This window comes from Mustela putorius, unplaced genomic scaffold, assembly GCF_011764305.1.
Source record: "Mustela putorius furo isolate JIRA1106 unplaced genomic scaffold, ASM1176430v1.1 tig00537248_pilon_pilon_pilon, whole genome shotgun sequence".
NCBI lineage: Eukaryota > Metazoa > Chordata > Mammalia > Carnivora > Mustelidae > Mustela > Mustela putorius.
The window spans coordinates 5,310,844-5,332,108 of record NW_025422387.1 but is presented as its reverse complement, the minus strand read 5'-3'; the positions used below and the strand labels follow the sequence as shown (position 1 = coordinate 5,332,108).

The 21,265-nt window shown below is 49.1% G+C and overlaps 1 protein-coding gene across 7 annotated transcripts in view; it reads right to left on the bottom strand.

Moving 5' to 3' along the window:
* Window positions 1–21,265, bottom strand: part of KDM2B (lysine demethylase 2B) — a 123,447-nt gene that overhangs the window by 93,752 nt on the left and 8,430 nt on the right. For all 7 annotated transcript variants that reach the window (XM_013056496.2, XM_013056494.2, XM_013056495.2 and 4 more), the window contains exons 5-6: window positions 1,378–1,556; window positions 1,100–1,206 (exon numbers count right to left, since the gene is read on the bottom strand). In XM_013056496.2, the coding sequence (XP_012911950.1) occupies window positions 1,100–1,206; window positions 1,378–1,556 (286 nt within the window). The remainder of the gene's footprint in view (window positions 1–1,099; window positions 1,207–1,377; window positions 1,557–21,265) is intronic.

Sequence of the window (21,265 nt, the reverse complement as noted above, 5' to 3'; positions counted from 1 at the left end):
CCAGATCCAAGGGATGTAAGGAGCTTCAGCTTCAAGGGGAGGAAAAATGCTTGAGAAATAATTAAAGAAAAAGAGAGCTTGAAAGCAAAGCCTCGAGCAGCTCGGGGCCAGCGCGCTGGCTTCCCTCACGAAGTCTGGCACGAAGTCTGCATATTCACTGCGTCCTGAATGAAGGGTGCAGTGAATGAAAAGCTCACAGCCTTCAGGCTCCCGGGGGCACTCCTGGCAGCAGGGCTGAGAGCGGAGATGCTAATGGATTTGGAGCCGCCCCGGCCAACTCTTCTAGGAAGCCCAGAGCAGCAGTGCTGCCCGGGACGGACAGCATCTCCTTCCCATTTCAGAGACGGAAACACAGACGGCCCGGGATGGTGAGAGCTTTAAGGCAGACCCAGGGGTCCCAAGGGTCCATTACTGAAATTCTAGAAAGTGGAGGGGAACGCAGGTACCTCTGCCCAAGTTTAACAATGGGTGTCAGGACTTACAGGTCCACATGGAATGATGTCTCTGCATTAGACACAGCCACCTTCCCAGCCCAGAGCCCAGCTGCTGCGTGGAGACACCGTCTAAGAGGTGTTTGATGATGAATAAGTAGCCCTCACTCTTTGTTTGGGAAAAGCCCTGGGTCTCCGCAGCAAAGAACAAAAGAACACCAGACCACACACCGCCCCCGCAACACTAGCAAAAGCAAAGTGTCCACGGTGAGCGGGTCTCTCTGAAGATGCCTGATCCCAGGCCATGCTGTCCCTTGGTGGGAGGAGATAAGGGTGCGACAAGCACATACAGACACACACACATGCACAAACACACGCACACACACACACGCACGCGCACGCAGAGATGGTCCCATTATTCTTCCTCCCCCTCCCCCCACCCCAGATCACATGCTCCTGGGGAGAGCCAACAGGGAGGCCAAAGGCCCATCTGGAGGGGGAAGGCAGAGCCCCAGCGTTCCAAGGCAGCAAGATGCCAGGCTGCCGATGCCAAGGACCCCCTTTCCTCATGTCCCAGCAGCGCCCGCAGGGCTGTGAGACAACCCCCCCCACCCCCCCGCCCCATGTCCCTGCCCGCCCAGCTCCCACCACTGGCCAGGCAGTCTTACTTCTTCACTTTCGGGTATTTCATCTCGGCGATGGCATTCGTGGCTTCCGTCTGCTTCTCCTTCAGATGCTGGGGCCACATGTTGTCCACCCAGTCCACCAGATCTACCTGAAAGCCGGACCGCCGTCAGCACCTCCTGGCCCCGGGCCGCGCCCGTCCGCCGGGCTCCCTCACCACCTGCCCCCCCCCACCCCGCCCCGGGGCTGGCACAGGCCCAGAAGCTGGGCGAGGAGAGGAGGGGGGTGGCATCGGAGAGGGGATGGTGGCCGGGGGCCCTACCACAGTCGGACGCTTGACCAGGTGCTCCAGCTTGGTATGGCTGAACTCGAGGCTGATGACGTTGTACAGCTTGTCCCGCTGGGCCTCCGGCGTCTCGTAGTAGCGCACAAACTGGGACATGCTCATCTCCGTGCCCTTCTGGGTGTTCACGTCCATCACGTCCACCAGCCGCCGGCTACCTAGAGGCAGAATCCACATGCTGGTGGCTCCTGGGGGCTCAGGAGCTGGAGGCCACTGGGGATCCCCGTCAACGAAACTTGCCTCCCCCGTACGCCACGTCTGCTCTATTACCTGGTCCGGTCGGTTTTCCTCACTGACTCTCTCTACAAGCCATCTGCTTCCCTCGGACACCACAGACTCCGCGCTGGTCCAGTCCACCCTTACTACTACTCTTCAAGACAACTTCCAGAACTTTCTAACAGGTCCTCAGGCTCCCCCCTCCTATCCATCCTCCACAGTGCTGCCAGCGTGAGCTTTCTGAAACAGAGACCTGACCACGGACACCCCCCCTTCAGTGCTCCCCACGGCCTACCGAAGATTCTCCTGGCATGGCCCTCAAGGTCTTTCTGCTTATTCTCAGCATTACGATAGTCCTTATTTCCACAGAAAATCAGCTGTTTGGTCATCTCCCTCCCCAGTTTATGGGGCCAGGAAAACCACTTGGTCTTCTCTGAACTTCCGTGTCTTCATCCTTCCATCTGCTTTCATAGGCTAGTTGCGAGGATTAAATCAGATGATGGTCACCGAACTCCTTGGCCCAGTGTCTGGTGCATAAATGCATGGGTCCCCCCGCCGATTACCCCCGACAGTAACCATAATTCCTAAGTAATGCTTGTCTGCTCGGTTTTCGTTCTTCCCTACCATTCCGCAACTGTCACCAGAGCAGAAGTCCTACCTATCTTGCTCACTACTTTGCCCCGCGTAGTATCTACACAGAGACCGGCACAGAGGGGAACTCAGTACCTATTTATGGAACAAATAAACAAAAGTTGGCTGTCCTGTACAGTGTGTGACATATGACTTCTCATACGAACAACGTCTGAACTAAAAGGAATGAACTGCTTCCCAGAGAGAAGGAAACAAGCTCAGGACGGGGAGACAGGAGCATTCAGTGCCAGCCCTGGGGCCACCAGCAACTAATGAAGTTTCAAGATGGGGTGCTCAGGCAGCTCAGTCAGTTGGGCGTCTGACTGTTAATGTCCGCTCGGGTCCTGATCTCACGGTCTTGAGATCAAACCCCGCTTTGGGCTCTATGCTGGGCATGGAGCCTGCTTCAGATTCTCTGTCTCTCTCTCCCTCTCCCCCTTTCCCTGTACCTTGCTCTCTTTCTCTTTTTCCAAAACAAAAGCAAGACAAATAAAAACACAAGGCTTTGGGGCACCTGGGTGGCTCAGTGGGTTAAGCCGCTGCCTTCGGCTCAGGTCATGATCTCAGGGTCCTGGGATCGAGTCCCGTGTCGGGCTCTCTGCTCAGCAGGGAGCCTGCTTCCCTTCCTCTCTCTCTGCCTGCCTCTCTGCCTACTTGTGATCTCTGTCTGTCAAATAAATAAATAAAATCTTTAAAAAAAAAAAAAAACAAAACAAGGCTTCAAGGAAATCACAACTTCCTGGGGACTCTGCGTCCCCATCTGTAAGATAGAAATTAAAGAGAAAAAAGATGGGAATAATAGCTTGAGAACTTCAGCCAATGGAGAAGGAACAAGCAAAGTCCAGTGGAAGAGCAGTGAAAGGGGAGCAGACAGACACAGAGCAGATTGCCAAATTCATGGTGATTTATGATGAAAGCTGCCACCTCCCGTCTGTCAGGACACAAAATAAGCATCATGACTAGAATGAGAAGTCTGCCATCTGGTAAGGAAAGACCACAATTCCCCCATTAGCTCAATGACAAATACACAGTCCACAGAAACTTAGAAATGTGTAAATGAGGGGCACCTGGGTGGCTCAGTCGAGTAAGCACCTGACTCTTGATCTGAGCTCAGGGTTTGGTCTCAGGGTCATGAGTTTGAGCCCAGCATGGAGCTCCACGCTGGGCATGAAGCCTATTAAAAAAAAGGGGGGGGGGAGGGGGGAATATGTAAGCCAAAAAAAAAAAAAAAAAAGAAAGAGAAAAACCAGAAACAGGTAATCACCTTGTTCGAAGCAACTCCAAGAATGAAGAACAAACTAAACAAAAGGAGCCAGGAAATGACAGCCCAACGGACAAATATGCCCCCCCCACCTGTTTTTCTATGCCCCCTGAGCTACAGATGGTTTTTATGTGTTGTTTTGTTTTGTTTTGTTTTAATTTGACAAAGAGAGCAAGGGAGCACGAGCAGAGGACGCAGGATAGAGAAAGGAAGCAGCAGGCTCCCTGTTGAGCAGAGAGCCCAACACGGGGCTCGGGCTGGATCCCAGGACCCCAGGATCATTAAACTGAAGGCAGATGCTTAACCAACTGAGCCACCCAGGTGCCCTGGTTTTTATGTTGTTAAGTGGTGGAACATGGGGGGGGGGGGGTTGTCAAAAGAAGAATACTTTGTGATAGGAAAATGATACAAAACTCAAATCTCTGGACCCACAGATAAAGTTTTGTATTTTTTTTAAGTCGGTTTTTTGTTGTGTTTTTTAGATCTTATTTATTTATTTGACAGAGAGAGAGAGAGACAGTGAGAGAGGGAACACAAGCAGGGGGAGTGGGAGAGGGAGAAGCAGGCTTCCCGCCAAGCAGGAAGCCCCATGTGGGGCTCGATCCCGGGACCCTGGATTAGGACCAGAGCCAAAGGCAGAAGCTTAACAACTGAGCCACCCAGGCGCCCCTACAGATAAAGTTTTATTAGCACCCAGCCACACTCCGGTTCCCATGTCGTCTCTGGCTCTTTCCACTCTGCACCAGGTGAGCTGCAAAGCCGACAGGAAACTGAACGATCAGCAAAGCCCAAAACACTTACTCTAGATCTTTCCAGAGAAAGCTTGCCAACCCTTGAACTAGACAAAATCCTCCTGACAATTACATGCTGATGTGAGTACTATTCCCATCTGGTTCGATGCTCTATCGCCAGCTCTGTGCAGAGCTTGCCCTGTAACAGGCCCAGGGTCAATATTTGTTGAATAAACACACAGTGCCCTTCACATCACAGGAACTGAATAATAAAAGCAGCCCCTTATGCACATAGGAACCCTCGCCTGTAACTATCTTCCAGATTCAATATCTAATTTTTACAACCACCCCAGACGCAAGGTAGGACTGTCCCTATCTTAGAAATGAGGAAACCAATGCCCCAGAGGTGATGGGATTGGCTCAAATCCTCCAGAATATCCTCTACAATTAGAAGAGCTAATGTTCCCAGAGCACAGGCAAGCTCTCCACGCAGCTTATCTTAAGCTAACTGCGGTTCTGTGTGGTAGAACTTCACTTATACCCATTTGATGGATGAGAAAATGAGGCTCAGACAACTAACTAGACCCAAAATGCCCAGTGAATGAATCACAGAACTAGAATTTGAAGCCAATTCAATCTAATCCACAGCCCAGGTTCCTATCCCCCCCAACTCCCACCCCTGTGCCATTGACTTGTGGTCACACGCTAGGATGGGAAAAAAAAGATTGCCACCCTCCGCGCCTGGGACACGGAGAACAACTCTGTTTCTGCATCGGGAGTGCAGATCCACCAGGGGGCATCCCTGAACTCTGTTGAAAGTCCTGGCCTGCTCTGGAAAGCGCTGGCTCCTCCCTAACCAGGGTTCCTGGAACAACAGGTGGGCTCTGGTCAGCTTTTAGCGGAAGCCCAGTTGGCAGAGAACCTGCTGTGACAGTGGGGGAGGTGAGAGGGGAACAGAACCCAACCCCTCCCCCTCTCTGGCCAGCCTCCCTCGTCCCTCTGCCTCTCCTCCCAACCCTGGCACAAGGTCCTATGTGCAATGACCCCTGTGCGAGGACTGCTGGGCAGGTGGTTGGGAATCACAGCCCTAGCTGCTCCAGCATGCAAGTCAGCCTAGAAAACTTGAGCTCCGTCGCCCCTATCCACACAACAAAATTTTTTTTTTTTTAAAGATTTTATTTATTTATTTGACAGAGAAATCACAAGTAGATGGAGAGGCAGGCAGAGAGAGAGAGAGAGGGAAGCAGGCTCCCTGCTGAGCAGAGAGCCCGATGCGGGACTCGATCCCAGGACTCTGAGATCATGACCTGAGCCAAAGGCAGCGGCTTAACCCACTGAGCCACCCAGGTGCCCCAACAAAATTTTTTTTTAAGATTTTATTTATTTATTTGACAGAGATCACAAGTAGGCAGAGAGGCAGGCAGAGAGACAGGAGGAAGCAGGCTCCCTGCCGGGCTCGATCACATGACCCTGGGATCATGACCTGAGCCAAAGGCAGAGGCTTTAACCCACTGAGCCACCCAGGTGCCCCTCAACACAACAAAATTAAGGGATGACTTTGTGGTTCAAATCCTCCCGAGCCTCAGGCCTCCTAGCTTCTTTGAGTGTATCAGTTTCCCCATCTGTGACCTGGGGACAAAAACAGCAGCTAGCCCATAGGGCTGATCTGAGCTTTAAATGAGACCATGCCCATGAAACACTTCCTTTAAGTGCCCGCAGGCAGGTAGTGTTAGAGAATTGGCCGATTTCATCTATAATTACAGGTGGAAAAAGTGAAGCAGTAGAAAGTCAGAGCCACTTAAATCTCCGCCAGCCAGTCCAGTGGACTGACTACTTAAGATCCTAAAACACAATAAGGATGGCTAAATGGGTGTGGAGACGTTTTGGGAGGGGTAGGGGGTGATAAAAATGTCCTAAAATTGACTGTGGTGATGTTTGCCCGGCTATGTAGACAGATGAAAAACCACTGATTCGGACATTTTAAATACTTGAATTATATGGTATATAAATTATATCTTGATAAAGATGTTATTAAATACAAAAACTTGGGCACTAAATGACCAAAAAATTTGGTTTTTCTAAAAGTAACATTTTCTTTCAAAAGTCACAACTGGGGGCGCCTGGGTGGCTCAGTGGGTTAAAGCCTCTGCCTTTGGCTCAGGTCATGATCCCGGGGTCCTGGGATGGAGCCCCAAGTTGGGGGGAAAAAAAAATCTCTGCTCAGTGGGGAGCTTGCTTCTCCCTCTCCCTCCCGCCTGCTGCTCCCCCTGCTTGTATGCGCTCTCTCACTCTCTCTCTGACAAATACATAAAATCTTTAAAAATACATAAATAAATAAATGTACATCCTTGAGCCCTAGAAAGGAATGTACCATCGATCCCTGCTGCAACATGGATGAAGCTGAAAGACATGATGCTGAGTGAAAGACGCCAGTGTCCAATGGTCACACGTGGCATGAAGTCATTTACATACCATGTCCGGAATAGGTAAATCCAGACAGCACGCGAGTAGATTAGTGGGAGCCTGGGACCAGGTGACAAGAAGGAGGGGCGCTAAGGGATAGGAGCTTCCTTTCGGGTGATGAGAATGTTTTAGAACCAAGAGAGAAGGGGCGCCGGGGTGGCTCAGTAGGTTGAGCATCTGCCTTCGGCTCAGGTCATCATCCCAGGGTCCTGGGATCGAGCCCCGCATTGGGCTCCCTGCCCAACGGGAAACCTGCTTCCTCCTCTCCCACTCCCCCTGCTTGTGCTTTCTCTCTTGCTCTGTCAAATAAATAAATAAAACCTTAAAAAAAAAAACCAACAGAGAACTAATAGTTGCACAACATTGTAAATGTACTAAATGCCACTGAATCCTCTACCTTAAAATGACTGAATTTTGTTATGTGAATTTCACTTCAAGAAATTATTTTTCTGGGGCTCCTGGGTGGCTCAGTGGGTTAAGGGTCCAAGTCTTTGATTTCAGCTCAGGTCCTGATCTCAGTGTCTGTGGTCAGGCTCCGAGCTCAGCCAGGAGTCTCCTGGGGATACTTTCTCTCCCTTTTGCCCCGCATCCCCCCCACACACCTGTGCTCTCTTTCTCAAATAACTAATAATTTTTTTTTTTTAAGATTTTATTTATTTGACAGACGGAGATTACAAGTAGGCAGAGAGGCAGGCAGGGCGGTGGGGGGGGAGGGCGGGGGAAGAGCAGGCTCCCTGCTGAGCAAAGAGCAAGATGCGGGGGCTCAATCCCAGGACCCTGAGATCATGACCTGAGCAGAAGACAGAGGCTTCCACCCACTGAACCATCCAGGCGCCCCTCAAATAAATAACTAAATCTTTTTTAAAAAATAATGTTTCAAAGCAATATAAGACATTACTTCCTTTAATCGACCAGAACAAGAACTTACAAACTCTATTACTCCTTTGGCGAGTCTCTTCCTCGTGGATCAGGAGCTTGGGCCAGTGCCCAGCTCCTCCCTCCACAGAGCCTTCACCGACTTCTCCCAGTGCCCTTCCCTCCCCGCAGGGAGCTGTTAGGTGCTAGGTGTGTGCCTGGGCTCAGTTCCTCACAACTTAGTTGACTTACAGATGCAGGCACAGATGGGGAAACACTGCAGAGAGCCCAGGAAATGATAAACACAATACAGGATGGCAGTGAGATGGTGACCGTCCAGAAGATTTACCAAGAACCTTTGAATAGGATCTTATTTGGAAAAAGGATCTTTATAGAAGTAATTAATATAAGGATCTCAAGAGGAGATCATCCTAGACGCAGGGTGGGCCCCTAAATCCAATCACTAGAGTCCTTAGAAGAAAGTCAAGGTCAAGGGAAAGCCGGAACCAAGGACTAAGGAGAGTAGAGTAGTGTTCCTATAAGCCCGGGAAATGCCTCGAGTCACCAAAAGCTGGAAGAGGCAAGGCAGGAGTTTCCTTCAGAGCCTCCAGAAGAAAGGAACCAATGCAGCCACCACCTCGATTTTGGACTTTAGGTTCAGAAACTGACAGACTAAGTTTCTGTACTTTTAAGTCACTCGGTCTCTGGTACCTGGCTTAGCAGCCCCAGAAAACCAATACTAGACAATGGCCACTTCTGGGGCAGAGGGTTATATGGGAACCTGGGTGGCAGGTGCTCATTTCATCATGCTTCTTTAAACTTTTCAGCACAGAGAGTACATTCCACATACAAAAACGGATCGAAGGACCGAAATGTTTCAGGTTCCAGTCTTTCTCCATTGCATAAGACCTGTAGGCAAAGTACCCCACTACCCCAGTGGGCAAGAGAGATAAGACCATCCACCTAAGAAACAGTTGTGGGGGGAAAAAAAAGAAACAAAACCATTGCTTTTCATTTAAAAACTGATTTCAAATTCAGACAATTAACACTAGAGGCAAATGAAAGGCCCTTAAGGGTATCAGAGGTGCCACGGCATCTCATGGCACATAAGTTAAGATTTGCATGCAAACAAGATTGTAGGGGCGCCTGGGTGTCCCAGCTGTTTAAGGGTCTACCTTAGGCTTAGGTCATGATCTCCAAGTTATGGGATCAAGCCTCAGGCTCCTTGCTCAGCAACAAGTCCGCTTCTTCCTCTCCCTCTGCCCCTCTACCCAGCTCGCGCTCTCTCTTTCCCAAGTAAATGAATAAAATTTTTAAAATGACAAGATCAAGGCGTCTGGGTGGTTCAGTGAGTTTGGGCCTCTGCCTTCGGCTCGGGTCACGGTCTCGGGGTCCTAGGATAGAGCCCTGCCTCAGGCTCTCGGCTGAGCAGGGGGCCTGCTTCCCCCTCTCCCTCTCTCTCTGCCTGCCTCTCTGCCTGCTTGTGATCGCTCTCTGTCAAATAAATAAATAAAATCTTTTAAAAAAATGACAAGATTGTCTATATAAACCCCTTCTCTTTCAGAACACTTCTGACTCATTAACCTGATTCGCAAACTGTATTGTATTCACAATAAAACTAATGCACAATAAATGTACAATTCTGGGGTGTGTGGGTGGCTCAGTCGGTTAAGCATCTGCCTTCAGCTCAGGTCACGATCTGGGGTCCTGGGATTAAGCCTCACATAGGGCTCCCTGCTCAGCAGTGTGTCTGCTTTTTCCTCTCCCTCTACGATCTCTCTTGCTCTCACTCTCTCTCAAGTAACAAATTAAATCTTTGAAAAATAAAATAAATAAATAAATGTACAATTGTGACAACCCAAAAATGGTAAGTCAATACTATTCTATAAAGTTGGTTTTATGTATGATGCCAATTTATATACAACCAAGTCTAAGACTATAATAAAAACATGAAAACAAACAAACAAACAAAAAACAAAAAACCAACAGCCCAAATCTAGTTCTAAAAAATCCCCTTGAGGGGGAACGGGGGTGAGCCTGGTGGTGGGTATTGTAGAGAGTATGTATTGCATGGAGCACTGGGTGTGGTGCACAAACAATTTTAGAACACTGAAAAAATATAAAATTAAATTAATTTTTTTTTTAAATCCCCGGAGGGGTGCTTGGGTGGCTCAGTCGGTTAAGCGTCTGCCTTCAGCTCGGGTCATGATCTCAGGGTCCTGGGATCAAGTCCTGCATTGGGGGGGGGGGTGTCCCTGCTCAGTGGGGAGTCTGCTTCTGCCTCTCCCTTTGCTGATCCCCCTGCTTTCGCTCTCTCTCTCTCTCAAATAAATAAACAAAATCTTTTTTAAAAAGTATGTAAATAAAATTTAAAAACACATGTGGGGGTGCCTGGGTGGCTCAGTTGGGTTAAGTGCTCGACTCTTGATTTCAGCTCAGATCATGATCCTAGGGTTGTGAGATCAAGACCTATATCAGGCTCTACACTCAGCCCAGAGTCTGCTGGAGAGTCTCTCTCCCTCTTCCTCTGCCTCTCCCATTCATGATATCTCTCTAAAATAAATCTTTAAAAAAAAGGTAAAAACACAAAGGAAAAACCAAAAGTACGGAGTCAACAGAGGTGACCCATATAAAACATGGGAGGCATAGACGTCATAGCTCCGCGTTGGTTCCCTCCTCTCCCTGGCCTAGCTCTACTTCTCTCTATCCCACTAACAGGCTTACCTCAAGGGCTCTTGTGGTTGAACTGTGTCCCCCAAAAGAAATGTGCAAGTCCTAACCCAAGACACCTACGAACGGGCACTATCTGGAAGTAGGGTCTTCGCAGTTGTGATCAAGCTACAGTGAGGTCAGGATGGATGAAGGTGGGCCGTTAGCCAATTCCGGTGTCCTTATAAGACAAGGGAAACTTGGACGGAAACACACATAGGAAACAGCCACGTGAAGATGGAGCCAGATGATGGAACATGGAGCCACAAGCCAACAAACATCAGAGAAGTCAGAAGCTACCAGAAGTGGGAGGAGACACCGAAGAATTCTCACCTAGAGCCTTTCGAGAGCGCCCCAGCCCTCCCAGCACCTAAATTTCAGACTTCTGGCCTCCAGGATGATGAGAGAATACATTTCTGTGGTTTTAAGCCACCTGGACTGTGGTGCTACAGCAGCTCCGGCAAACAAGAAGGCTGACCAGAAAATGACTGGGAAACCCCACAGGGCTCCCTAAACATCCCTGAAGGCCGAGAAGGGCTTACCCACACCTGGCCTCCCCTATGGGGCCTAGTACAAGGTGTTACAGGACAGACACGATACAGAACTGTGCCGTTGACCAGAAGCTTCGCAAAGAGAAAATGGCATCCACGGGGGACATCACACCGCTCCATCCTCGACCAGCTTGTGTCTTATCTCTCCCCACTACTACACTGTAAGCATCATTAAGGGAAGAGTTCTGGCTCACGACTCTAACCCGCGGATCTAAAACGGAGAGCCTGGCCCACAGCAGGAGCTCACTAAATGTTTGTGGGATGAGTAAGTCACGTCAGGTGTTTCTCGATCCTAAGTTTTTCCTAGCATGGGACATAGGACCTCACATAGAAATGACAGCTGAACTGGACAAGTGACCTGGGGGTACCTGGAGGTGGATACGTGTAACGCTCTCCGTTCTAGAGAAGATAAAGCCCCCACAACCTGGAAAGAAGCATCTGGAAATCCCGAGTACTCAGGAGCCCCATCGGTGGCACGACCATGGCTGAACACAGAAGGATGTGGGTGAGAGAGGCCTGTTCTTTCTTTTCTGAACACAAACCAGGCTTTCAGCCCCCCACCCCCACCCCATCACAATCCCCAGGGCTCTTGACGCACCCTCGCTTCCCTCTGCTCTTGGCCAGATGCACGTCCCCGGCTGACCCCACCTCAGCCTGCCCCGTCCTCACACGGAAAGGGAAGTCAAGGCCTGGTATGGTCAGACCAGTGAGGAGCCTCTGGGGCTGACGGGAGAGAAAGGGTGTACAGGAAAGAGGCCCAAGGATGGGAGAGACAGACGGACTATATCTGGCGTGCAAGGTCAAGACACTTGGTTCTAAGAATAGCTTTCTTGGTGCGCAGGGAGCTCCGTCCAGCTCCCCAGGTGTCCTGGACACCACAGCCTGTGGGAGGGGTTGAAGCGGGAAGAAAGGGAGGGGGAAGGGAAGTCCATTCTTTTAGGTGCCTGGGCTCCATAAACCTAAACCCCCAGGAAAACACAACTGTACCAGCAGCCAGAAAATGAAACTCTGCTGGGTTCCAGCCCCAGGTGGCAGCGAGAGGGGCAGAAATGATAATGTCCAGGTGTATCACAGCCACCAAATGACTAAGGACGAGAGCACGAGACCATCACCACTTTGCAGCCTCTAACACAATAACAAAGCTACACATCAGACATCAATACCTACTCACATCAGACAGAGAGAGAGAGAGATGACCTGACATTATGTGCCTCCTGATGGAAGAGTAGAACATCATCCATGAAGCAGTCTTGCTAGGAAGAAGGAATGAATAAATGAATGGTGCATTTTTATGCAGAGAGAAAGACATACTCTGAATCTGATCGAGCATTTCCATCTAACTGCCAACTTACAGAAACTACCGAGGACAGAGGAACACTGACCACTCCAAAGGAATGCTATGGGCAAAATCCAGACAATGGAAAAACCCTACAGGTCAAAGAATCCAACTTCAGATTGGCTGGAGGTGGTGGGAGGGCCAGAGATTACAAGAGACTTAAAAGATATCCCAACCAATCGCAGCATAAAGACTGTGTTTACATTCTGACTCTCAGAATCAGGAAAAGAAAAGGTAAAAGAAGTAACATGTATGCTAATGTGAAACTGGACATTTGCACAATAAATGTGGGTATTTACTCACATTATTTATTTTTTAAGTTTTTGTTTTTCTTTATTAAGTAAGCTCCACACCCACTGTGGGGCTTGAACTCAGGACCCCAAGATCAAGAGTTCCATGCTCTACCAACCGAGCCAGCCAGGTGCACTGATATTTACTCATTTTAAGGAATTACTGTTTTTTTTTTTTTTTAATTTTTCTTTAAGGATTTTTTTATTCCTTTATCCAGCAGACAGAGATCACAGGTAGGCAGAGAGAGACAGAGAGAGAAGGAAGCAGGCTCCCCATAGAGCAGAGAGCCCCATGTGGGGCTCAATCCCAGGACCCTGGGATCATGACCAGAGCTGACGTCAAAAGCTTCAAACCACTGAGCCACCCAGGTGCCCCAAGGAATTACTGTTTTTAAAAGATTAGGTGTGATAACACTATTATGACTATGGTTTTAAAAATCCCTTCTCATTTAGAACCATATACCAAAAACTTTACGGATGAAATGGTATGATGCTTAGATATGTCGGAAACATCACAGGAGGATAGGAAGCGGGCGGACGTATGCAAGGCGCATGTGTGGGGGCTGGGGGCTGGGTCCACGGGAATGCATTATGACTTTCTGTCTACTCATTCCTTTTCAAAATTCTCTCCAGCAAAAAGGATTTTTATAAATCCCAGCTCTGTTACTCGCTCCGCGGCTTCGGGGCCTCAAATACCCTTTCTAGACTTTGAGGGTGTTTATTTGCAAAAGGGGCCCGTTGATGCAAGACAACCCAGCACAGTTTCTGGCCTAGGGTGAGGTCTGCAACACGCTTCACCACCCGCCACTGTGCTGCTCTGAAATGCAGTGTCCAGACTAGACAGACAGGGAAAGGGAGCTCTTTCCCCTGCCCCATAGACGGACTTCTCAGGCACTTTTGAGTTTAACCCCAAAGATACAGCCCCATAACAGGGTCTTTCATTCTGTCTGGAAGAACCACACCAGAGGCACCGGTGCCTGGCTTGTTTGTTGCTCGGTCAGCGACGGCCCACAGGAGGCCACGCAATGAGCGGTGGACGCCTCCGGGGCACCCGGGACAGTGCCAAGAGCCCTGGACTGTGTTCCAGTCCCAGCAACCCTCACTGACCCCTGTTGTCTCGGCCTCAGTTGCTTCGTGTGCAAAAGCCAGGAAGAACTGACCTTTATACTTCTGTTTTCACCGCCATACAACTCTTTCTTCAAACAGAAGCTTCGACAAGAGCCAAAAGCATAAATAAAAACAGGCAGCTCAGGTTGGAGGCGGCGGCGGGGAGGGGAGATGGCGCTCAGAACCCAGATCCGGATTCCAGGGATTTCCTTTTGAAAACCACTGGGTTAGGTCTTTTTTAGGTCCTCTTCCAGGACCGACACACTGATGTTTAGCCTCGTATTCAAATACTCAGATCAGATCCCTTAAACGTGAACTTGGAAGAAGTCGGCGGGAGACGAGACCCCGAGGCTTGCCCCAGGGGTCACTGGGGACACTGGGGCCTGCCAGTCCTTTTCAGTCTGAGCTGGGAGATTAAGAATTAGCCCTCCATCTTCTCGGGTTCCCAGTCAGGTCTGCCACTGACGGCAAAGAAGAGCCGAGCCTAAGTGCCAGGTGTCTGAGCAGGAAGCTCAGGGAGGAGGCATGTGCCCCCCAGGGACAGAAGGGACAGACAAGCGCTAAGAATGGAATGTGGCCCTCCACGCTCTGGGGAGCAGCCATCCCTGGACCAGGTGACAGGGACAAGCTGCCCTTTGGATCCTGCAAAGGACCCAGCGCCCTGCAACTCTCGGGCTCCTGAAGTCAATGGGTTACAGGAGAAATTTTCCACATTGAGCAGTGCCTGGCATTCCTAAGTAGGCCAGCAGCTCAGCCCCCCTCCCTTCCTTTCTCCTCCCCCCATCTCATTGGTGCTCTGGGCTCACGGGCTACACACGCATCCAACAAATTCCAGCTGCAGAAATTAATCCGTGGCCCCATGGCCCTTGCTTTGAAGGCCGCATCCGTCAGCTCCAAGAACTGTGGGCTCAGAGCCGGGAAGAGGCTGCTGAAAGTCACCTTGAACGCTGATATAAGGCATACACGGGCGATGACCCCAAACTGCTGCTGAGCCCACTCTTTGGAGACTGTCCCCCACCATCCATCTCCGTCTTCCTCCAGTTTCTGGATTGGTTTTTTTATTCTGCTCCTTCTTTTTATTCTGCTACCCATTTCACAGAGGTAGTGTGAAATCACAAAAGCGCTGGCCACAGTTCAAAGCTCACTCCACTCTCTCGTAGCAGGGAAGCCTTGGGGATGTACAGCCCCAAAGTTCCCTGGGTCTCCGTTTCCTCATCTCTAAGGTGGAGAAAAACCTTATCCCAGGTCTAGCCCTCAGTTTCCTCACTGTGCAACGAGATGCTTGCAAAGGTCGCTGGGTTCTCCCTAAGCACTGATATCTTCTGGCTCCGTACCGTTGAACCTTCAGAAATGGTCCCCAGGACACATCACGTGCCAGGATGTCCTCTGTGCCCTGGGTTCAAGACCCTGCCTGAAGCTCACAGACAGATGAGCAGAAGAAGACACAAACCCACACTAACAAAGTGGGGTTAAACCCAGTCAGCCAAGAAAACCCAAAAGACATCCGGGCCAAAACCAAGAAAGAGCTCTAGATTATAGGACGCTGGGAGCCAGCCACAGTTCTGTGCAGAAGTTAAGAGAACAGCTCCGTGTCCAAACAGATATGGGCATAAATCTCAGCGATTCCACACCTAGCTCTCTGACTGTTGGACAAGTCACTCTGAGCCTCAATGTGACATTGATGGAATGGGGATTGCGAGAAACCCAGTTTTATACGGATCAGACAAAAGAATACGGGAGGGGTCCCCGGCTTACAAAATCTAAGCAGCTAATGTTTGTGATTCCAGTCTAAGGAGTTACCCCACAGGGGAGTGATTCCTATTACGTAAACAGGGGGCAGACGCAACTTCAGTTCCCCAAGGCCCAAACACAGTCAAGATTTTGATTTCAGAACACTGGCTTTGCAGGAAAAGGGAAATAGGACAAAAAACCAGTGAGCTGGGTGTTCATCTTAAAGAAAAAAAAAAGAAAAAAAAGGATGAGACGCCTGGGTGGCTCAGTTGGTTGGACGACTGCCTTCGGCTCAGGTCATGATCCTGGAGTCCCGGGATCGAGTCCCGCATCGGACTCCCAGCTCCATGGGGAGTCTGCTTCTCCCTCTGACCTTCTCCTCGCTCATGCTCTCTCTCACTCTCTCTCTCTCAAGTAAATAAATAAAATCTTTAAAAAAAAAAAAAGAGAGAGAAAAAAAAGGAAACACAACTGAACTCCTCTGGACCCCTCCTTCCTTCGAGCTGAGCTCCTGCACCCCCCGACCCCGCTTGCATCTCTGTTCTGCGAGGTGAATGCCTCCTGTCGATCCAGCCCGGATTTCTCTCCTGAGCTCCATTCAATGTGGCCAGAAAGGAGCCCATCCACACCACGGCCCCCCTTCCTCTGAGTTTGCATTACAAGCATCACTTTCTCCCAACCTCAGAAATTCAAACCACATTTGAATCTGAGATGCCATCTGCTGTCTGGGCAACCCGCAAGTCCCTTCTCTCCAGGCCTCATTTTTTACCACCTGTGAAAGGGGAAAGCAAGACTAGAGGAAATTGGGGCACCTGGGTGGCTCAGTGGGTTAAGCCTCTGCCTTCGGCTCAGGTCATGATCTCAGGGTCCTGGGATCGAGCCCCGCCCATCGGGCTCTCTGCTCAGCAGGGAGCCTGCTTCCCTCTCTCTCTGCCTGCCTCTCTGCCTACTTGTGATCTCTGTCAAATAAATAAATAAAATCTTAAAACAAACAAACAAACAAACACTAGAGGAAGTCTAAGAACTTCTCTGGGGTTTACAATGTAAAATGTCTATGATTTTAAACCAATTTTTAGAAAAGATCTGGAGGCGAGTCAGCTATGGTTGATTTGTAAGCAGTGGAGAATTTACTAAGCACCGCAGGTCAAGGGCACGCGCATGTCTGGTGAGCCTCCTTCACCAGACACAACACAGACACGGAGGAGGAGGAGAAAGTCAAGGAACAGAAGCATGAGGAAATGCCCAGAGCTGGGTTCAGATCCGAACTCGACCACCTGCCCTGTGGGTTGTCCTGTCTGAGCCTCGGATCCCCCACTGGGGTAGTGAACAGTCACACTTAATTTATATGATTACCGTTGAGGACAAAATGAGGTCATATAGTAAACATACAGTAAAAGATAGGTGATGATTACTATAATTGATGAATAAATGAATAGTGAATGAGGCGATTTGTTGTGAAGATTCTTCAAGATAAGAGGCCAAAGAAAACATCAGTTCGCTTGGGTATCCTTGTTAGAGAGAAATACAGTAAAGAGGGGGCGCCTGGGTGGCTCAGTCCGTGAAGCATCTGCCTTCGGCTCAGGTCATGATCTTGGGGTCCTGGGATCGAGCCCCGCACAGGGCTCCCTGCTCAACGGGACGTCTCCTTCTCCCTTTCCCTCTCCCCCTCCCCACAGCTCACGTACTCTGTCTCACTCGCTCTCAAATAAATACATAAAATCTTTAAAAAAAGAAATACGATAAAAAGAGACTATACAGGACACATGGCTGTAAGCCATCCCTCAGCGACATAATGGTGGAGAGGGACTAGGGACCCAGCTCTTTATGGATATGTCCTCTTGGAAGGTTTAAAGCATCTTTAGAGGCAACTAGAATTCTTTCCCAGTCTCCCCGTCGCCCCAGCTCCCAGCCCACAAACGTGAAAACATCCCAGGCTTCCTAAATGAATTATCTGGGGTTGAGAGTATTGGTTGTGGGATGAGGGGAGTTGCTTAGGGGACATTCACATTAGAGCATCCAGAAACAGACCCACACAATTGCAGTCACTGACTTATGCCAAAGACAACATTTTGGTGCCGTGAGGAGAGGGTGTTTTTCTTTTTTCTTTTTTTTAAAGATTTTATTTATTTCACAGAGAGAGAGACAGCTAGAGAGGGAACACAAACAGGGGCAGAGGGAGAGACAGGCTTCCCGCTAAGTAGGGAGCCCAATGTGGGGGGCTCGATCCCAGGACTCTGGGATTATGGCCTGATCCCAAGGCAGAGGCTTAATGACTGAGCCACCCAGGGGCCCCAGAGGGTCTTTTCTCAATAACTGTACTGGAATCAACTGGATTCTCAATCCCCATTACGTACCAAACACAAAAACCAATTCCAGGTAAACTATAAATCTCAATGTGGAAGTTCAAACAAGAAAGCTTTTTTGAGAAACATCTTCTAACCCTGGAATGTCCAGACATTTCTTAAGATACAAAACAAGCACAAAGAAAAGACCCAAATGGCCTATGTTAAAACAAAGAACGTCTGTTCATTCAAAGACACCTTTGGGAGTGTGATAAGGCAACAAACCCAGAGAGTAAGAGGTGATTTTGGAACGTATTATCATATCCAGAACACATCAAGAAACTTTATGTTATGGGCTGAGTTGTGTCCCCTAAAATTTCTATGTTGAGGTCCTAACCTCCAGGACCTCCACGTGTAATTATATTTGAGAACAGTCTTTAAAGAGGTAATTAAGTTAAGATAAGGTCTTTCTCGGGGTAGGCCCTAATCCGACAAGACTGATGTCTTTATAAAACGAGATTAGGTCACAGAAAGTGAGAGGGAAGACCATGGTGGAGACATAGGGCGACTACAGCCATCTACAAGCCAAGGAGAGAGGCCTTTGGAGAAAGCAACCCTACAAGACCTCCATCTTGGACTTCTAGCTCCAGAATTGTGAGCAAATAAACCTCTGCTGTCTAAATCATCCAGTCTGTGCTACTTTGTTGCAGCGGCCCTAGCCAGTAATTCATCTTACACTCAACAGAAGACAACCCAACAAAATAATGGAAAAAAGACTCGATCAGAGAGTTCACAAGAGTATATCCAACTAGCAAGCAAACATATGAACGGAGCTCAATTTCATGCGGGAAGAAAGGCAAGCTAAAACCACCATGCGATACACCAACACAGCAATGGGACTAAAACGAACAGGATGGAAACACCAACTCTCGGAGAGAATGTGGCTCAATCAGAACCAGACCCACGCCTGTGGGCAATGACTTGACGGTGTCCACTAAGACTGAACATATGCGCTCCCCTGTGACCCAGGCAATTCCACGCTCAGGCATATGCCCCACAGAAATGCATCCCTGTGTTCCCCAAAAGTCACGTTCTAGAGTGTTCACAGCAGCACGAGACATAGAAAACTGGCAGCTATCCGTGAGCCCATTAATAGCAGTGAATAAACACGTTGTGAAATAATCACATAACAGAAAACCACAGCAGTGAAAATAAACCATCTACAACTACACACAATAATCTGGAAGACTCGTAAACACCAAGGTGAGCAAAAGAAGCAGAAAGGACAAGAGGTCACCTGCCGGATTCTGCTGTCATTTAACGCAGGAAAAGGCAAAAATCATCCACGCTGGTAGCAGTCAGGGTGACAGCAGAGGGCACAGACGGCATGGGAACATGCGGGTAGATTCTGGGGTGCCGGATACTGTAATATGTTCAGTTTGTTAAAATTAATCGCGCTGTATCATTACCATATGTGCACTTTTCTATATGTAAATTATACTTCAATAAAAAGCTTTTATTTTAAGTGTACAGTGTCCTAAAAATGGAAAGTGCCTCTTTTTTTTTTTTTTTTTTTTAAAGGCGAGGAGCTAAGAACGGAGACCAGGTGCCTGAATTCCCAGGAGGCATATAAATAGGGCTGATACAAAAAAGCCTGATGTTAGGGCATCAGAGGAGAATCTGGAGCCTCAGCCTCCATAGCTGGCCCCTTCTCGAATAGCTGCCTCCCAAGATTCGAGGCCTGGGGAGGGAGGCCTGGAAGACAGAGGCTGAGATCATATGCCGACCACATATGTGGTCCATTTCCATAAGAGGCACGTTTATGCCATCTAGCAACCCCGCAGCACCACCCCTTCCCCGCTCCCAGATCACCTGCTTGTGCTGCAGCAGACCCGGGTTGTACTAAACCTGCCAGAGCCAATCTAGAGACCCTTGATGGAATCACTGGTAGATGTGGCGAGAGAGGCCCTGAGCCGGCAGGAAAGAAGTGGAGAGCTGCTGGCTCCCCATCTTTGCCAGCCCAAAGAAGCTAAGAGAAGCTTGGGAGAAGCTAGCCCAAGAATGAAGCAGAAAGTAGAAGCAAAAGAGGGAAGCAGAACAGAAAAATGAGAGTCAACCTCTCGAGATCTTGGAACACCTAGATCAAGAGGTTCCTGAAGGTCACACCCTACATTTATTATGTAAGCCGGTGAATTCTGTTTTGCTTAAGCCAGCTTGAGTTACATCTGCCATTTATTGTCACTACGAAGTATGTGTCCTTTCACTGCACTCTCAGAGACTAAAATGGGCATAGTAGGGAGGCCTGGATGGCTCAGTCAGTGAAGCATCTGCCTTCAGCTCAGGTCACGATCCCAGGATCCTGGGGTCGATCGAGCCCCACATTGGGCAGCAGGGAGTCTGCTTCTTCTCTGTCTCCCTTTGCACCTCTCCCTGCTCGTGCTTGCTCTCTCTCTCTCTATCTCAAATAAATAAATAAATAATCTTTTTAAAAATTAATTAATTAATTAATTAAATAGAATGGGCTTAATAACTCTCCATGCTAAGTGCACCCCTCCTGATGTCGGAACACAGTACACCTTCCAAACCACTTCAATACCCACTAATCCATTCCATCGTCACAGAAATGCCAAGCGAGACAGGGTGCAGGTATCACTACCCCCTTTTCCTTGCCATCCCAGACTTTTCGAGAACTGGCAAGGATGTGTGGACCATCTAATTGCGTCCTCTTGCTCCAACAACCAGAACAAAGGCACAAAGAAAGTAGCAGCAGCCAGCATACGACTAGAGTATAGTAAAACTTCGCAGAGCTTTTAAGTTCCTCAAAAGGGCCAAGAGCATCATGATGAAGACTCTGATATTGCCTGAACCTGACTTGAGAATCTGGCTTTCATCCCTACGCATCAAGGGAATTCCATCTGATCCGCATCTTGCCATATAAACAAGTAACATCGGGGACCATTCACCAAGTACCCATCAGCCAATGTAATGCGAAGCCTTCATTCAATCTCATCCTCTTTTGAGGTAGATTCTGCTACTAGCTCCATTTTGCAGATGTGAAAACTGAGGCTTGAAGTAAACGGCTTGCCCCAAATCGGTCAGCCGGCAGAACTAGGCCTCAGACGCAAACGCCCTGGGTAGGGCTGAGGCACTGAAAAGGGTTGTTGGTGCCAAGACTTAACTTTGGGGGTCCATCGTTCCATCTTCTGCACAGTGTTGGGAAGTCTGCCCCTTCTGCTCTGCTGTTCATCTCCTTCAGCTTTCTAGAATCCAGCTTTACCTAAGATTCCACCACCCACCATCACCAGCATCTCCTTCTAGCCCATGGGTCCTCCCTTCCGAGTACTTGGGGTCAATTACTCCAGCTGGATTATCTGACACAAGCCCTGGCCGGCCAGCGGTCTTCACCCACACGGCCACCCGAGTCGGCTCTTATGAATCGTATCACACCACTTCATCCCCACGAGGACGGGGATCCTCAAAAAGACAGGCAATCACGAGCTTTGGCGAGGATGTGGAGAAATCGGAGCCCTCGTACACTGCTAATGGGAATACAAAATGGCCAGCTGCTTTGAAAAAGTCTGGCAGTTCCTCAGGTTAAATATAGTTACCATATGACCCACTTACCCAGGTATGGACCCAAGAGAAAGGAAAACGTATGTCCACACAAAAAGTCGTACGCAAGTGCTCACGGCAGCCTTATTCCAT